The sequence below is a fragment of the Glycine max genome, chromosome 8 (genome assembly GCF_000004515.6).
Source record: "Glycine max cultivar Williams 82 chromosome 8, Glycine_max_v4.0, whole genome shotgun sequence".
NCBI lineage: Eukaryota > Viridiplantae > Streptophyta > Magnoliopsida > Fabales > Fabaceae > Glycine > Glycine max.
Genome location: NC_038244.2, coordinates 18,866,821 through 18,870,570, shown reverse-complemented (window position 1 = coordinate 18,870,570; position 3,750 = coordinate 18,866,821). Strand labels below are relative to the sequence as shown.

At 30.1% G+C, this 3,750-nt stretch overlaps 1 protein-coding gene across 1 annotated transcript; it reads right to left on the bottom strand.

The window, feature by feature from the left end:
* Positions 1 to 766: 766 nt before the first annotated feature.
* LOC102665551 (F-box/kelch-repeat protein At3g23880) lies at positions 767 to 2,237 on the bottom strand. Its single transcript, XM_006585639.4, has one exon. The coding sequence runs from the start codon at positions 2,044 to 2,046 to the stop codon at positions 883 to 885; it is 1,164 nt and encodes a 387-aa protein (XP_006585702.1). The 5' UTR covers positions 2,047 to 2,237; the 3' UTR covers positions 767 to 882.
* Between the last annotated feature and the right edge of the window lie 1,513 nt (positions 2,238 to 3,750).

The window sequence follows — 3,750 nt, the reverse complement described above, 5'->3', positions numbered from 1 at the left end:
ACAATAGTTGTAAGAAAGAGATATGCACGAAAAAAGATTACTCAGGTTATGATGATTTCCCATGTATCATTTTTCTCTAACTCCTATTTTAATTTAGAACTCTCAATTAACCATCAATTGTCTAATGTCTCTTAATTTAATTATTAATGTATGGTTAATATTTGATAATATTCTTTCCCCTAAATAAATCATGTGTTGGTCATTTGGAATTTAATTTAAAGTTAAAGATGAATTATGAAAAGGTTTATATAAAGAGAAGAAAAGCATTTTCCTAGATCTAGAAATTGATTAAACGGTAATTGAGTTTTTTTTTCCTTCCTTTATAATTATTTAAATATTTAACTTATGATGAATAATATTTAATAAATAATAATTTTTAAAAATACTTATTATTTTATTGGTGTTTTATATCATGGTTTTTATATTTATTCGAATTTTAGAAAATATTTAAATTTTAAAAGAGATGCAATTGTTGTTTTAGTTAGAAAAATTAAAATATTTTAATTCAAAATAATTATAACAATAATTAGAGTTAGAATTATATAGTTCTTTTAAAACATAGAGTGCATAAATAAGTAAACAAACATTCAATTATATTATAACTATAAATTCCAAGTATGATGATGACGGTAAGCAATAAGTAGAGTTAGAATTGGAGATGATTCTTCAGAACGATAAATAATCTCCAATCCATATACTGTAAAATTCAAAAAAAAAAATCAACCATTAGCAATTGCTAATAGAATTATCCAACAAATTAATCAAATTAAGTAACCACAGATATTATTCGCACCATGTCATGTCATTACATTCAATGGCAAAGTTCTGAAACCACTCACATGATTTACGTAAATTCGATAGCAGAAATTCAGGATAGTTAGCTTAATTTCGATGTGGTGAAACCAAGCTTTGAACATAATCATAACAGTAAAAGGAAAATTTGTTTTTGAAATGTTCCATACGTTCTGATCTATTATATCTCCGATTATACAGAACAAATCTTGCACCTGCATAACTTGTCAGCAACACGACATCCTCATCTTGAGACATGCACAAAGGACGGTCATGATTTAGAAGTTGCTCGTAATTTACGTTCAACAACTTAGTCCAAGAATTTTCAACTCCAAACTCCCTCATTAACCAAACAACACAATGGGTTTTCATGTGATCAAGAGAAAGACACAGACAACCTTTCAAAACCCCAAAATAAGGCTCCATGCGAGGGACTTCAAGAAGACCTTCAGGCATCGACAAATATGTGTATGTCTCGTACATAAGATCATAGGAAAAAATTACTAACTGATCGATATGATCGATAGTAACATTTTCCCATAGATAATGAAAACTTGACACGCGTAGTGCTAGCCAGTTAACAGTGCCACACGCAAAATGTCCTTCTCCCAGCACGGGAAAAGCAGGGAAATTCGAAGTCTTTCTCCAACAAGTGTCACCCAAGCAATGAACTTTGATCTCCTTTGTCTGCGATTTAATATCGCAAAGGAGTGCCACCACCTTGTAAGTGTCACTCGAATCATCGAATCCAAAGCCACATTTCCAAGGATAGTAGGTATTATTATTATCTTTGAATTGAATACATAAGGGTGGTGAATACTCAGACATGATCCCTGTGGCTGGGTTCCATAATCGGTACTGGCACTCTTCTTCAAATTCTCGAACATCAAAACACTTAGTCATGCAAACCAACCCATTGCAAGAACCAAAGATACTGTTAGTGTGTTTGAATAGGGTCAAACAATCATCAATAGTGAATGATGGGTTCTCAACTAAACGGCGTATAGAGCAGGGTGCGACGCCAACTTGTTGGCCAACATCTCTGTCATAGATTGCTTGAAACTCTAATAGGACATGGGTGTTTTTGGGGGATCTTTCTAGGTGCAATTTAACGAACGTAGGATCGAAAATGAGGGAATTCCAAGTCTCGGAAACGTACCTGAATCGCATGAGAGCCTTCACTGGAAGCCATGACAGAATTTCCACTATGAGTTCCCGAGGAAGTACTGGAGCACCAGACATTTTCCTTACCATGAAGATGCAAGACAGACTCTGAAGAACAACTATTAAGGTTTTGCAAAACGTTGGCTATTATATATAAATTGTTGAACCATGGCTAGCTCTATGGTCTCGGGCAACGACTCTCACATTCCATCGTTTGGTACCACTCAGTAGTCGTTAAGAAATTATATACACAAGTTCTTTAACTATATTAGTGGCTCTATCATAAACTCTATGGACAAACACTTCCACATTCCGTTGTTTGATACCACTGAGTAGTCGTTTAGAAATTATATATAAACTATTCAGCAAAAAAAAATAAAAATCTTTGTTGTGTTTCTGTGGACAAAGTCCTTCTCATTCCATCGTTTGGTATTTACTCAGTAGTCATTCCGTTGTTTAATAACACTCGGTAGTCATCAAGAAATTGTGTATAAATTATTCAAAAACAGAAAGAAATTATATATAAATAATTCAACAAAAAAAAAGAAAAAAAAATCTCGGTTGTGTTTCTGTGGACAAAGTCCTTCACATTCCATCGATTGGTATTTACTCAGTAGTCATTCCGTTGTTTAATAACACTCGGTAGTCATAAAAAAATTATATATAAATTATTCAAAAACAGAAAGAAATTATATATATACTTGAACCAAGGCTTTACTCTATGGGCAAAGACTTTTACATTCCGTTGTTTGATACGACTGAGTAGCCGTTAAGAAATTATATATAAACTATTCAGAAAAAAAAAATCATGGTTGTTGTATGTCTATGGGCAAAGTTCTTCTCAGTTCATCGTTTGGTATTACTCAGTAGTCGTTATGAAAGTAAACGGTCTTTATTCCACCGTTTTGATTTTATATAATACTGCTACCAATTGTGTTAAATTTGATGGTATATATGTTTTTTTGTAATTAGGGTGATTGATTTTTAATTTTGCATATAGTTAAGAGCTTAATTTCTCTTGATAGACATAAAAATAAGTTTGAATGACTTAAAACCTAACACTTAAAAGTAATATTTTTATGAGTTTAATTGTTATGTATTTAGTTTTATCTTATCAGAAATTATTTAAGATAATTATTTATTATTTTAAAAATTTACAATAAATTTATTATAATTGAATAACTGAGTAAATTTTTTATACTATCAGTTCATACCTTTTTTTCTCATATTTTATTCAAAACCTTTAATTACTCACGAATTGTGTGAAAAAACTCTTTTTTACAAAGAAAGTTATCTAAAAAAAATCTCTATAATGAGAAAAGAGAGAATGGTGTGTATTGCTCATGCAAATAAATCAGTTTTAAGTAACACATTAGATTTGCAAGTAACTACTATGTCTTTTTAATCTCTCATTCATGCTAAAAATAATTTAATCTCTTAGTAGCATATTTTCTACACTTTCCTTTATTTTAAACTTTTAAATTTACCAAGTACTAATATAGTGGAATTTAAAACTAACCATTTTTAAATTTTAATTAAAACTCATTTTAATTTTAAATATTTGTTAATTTTAAAACTCATACTTATTTTAAAACTACTTGTAATGGTTGAAATTTGATAATTAAAGCTGCTCATTTTTTAAATTTTAAAAATGATTTTAATTTTAGATACATGATCATTTTAAAAATGATTTTGATTTTAAAACGGTCTGTAATCATAACCGATTATTATACATGTTTCGTGCCTTGAAGGTTTTTCCATCCATGATCAAAATGCTACAGTCATACATGGTGT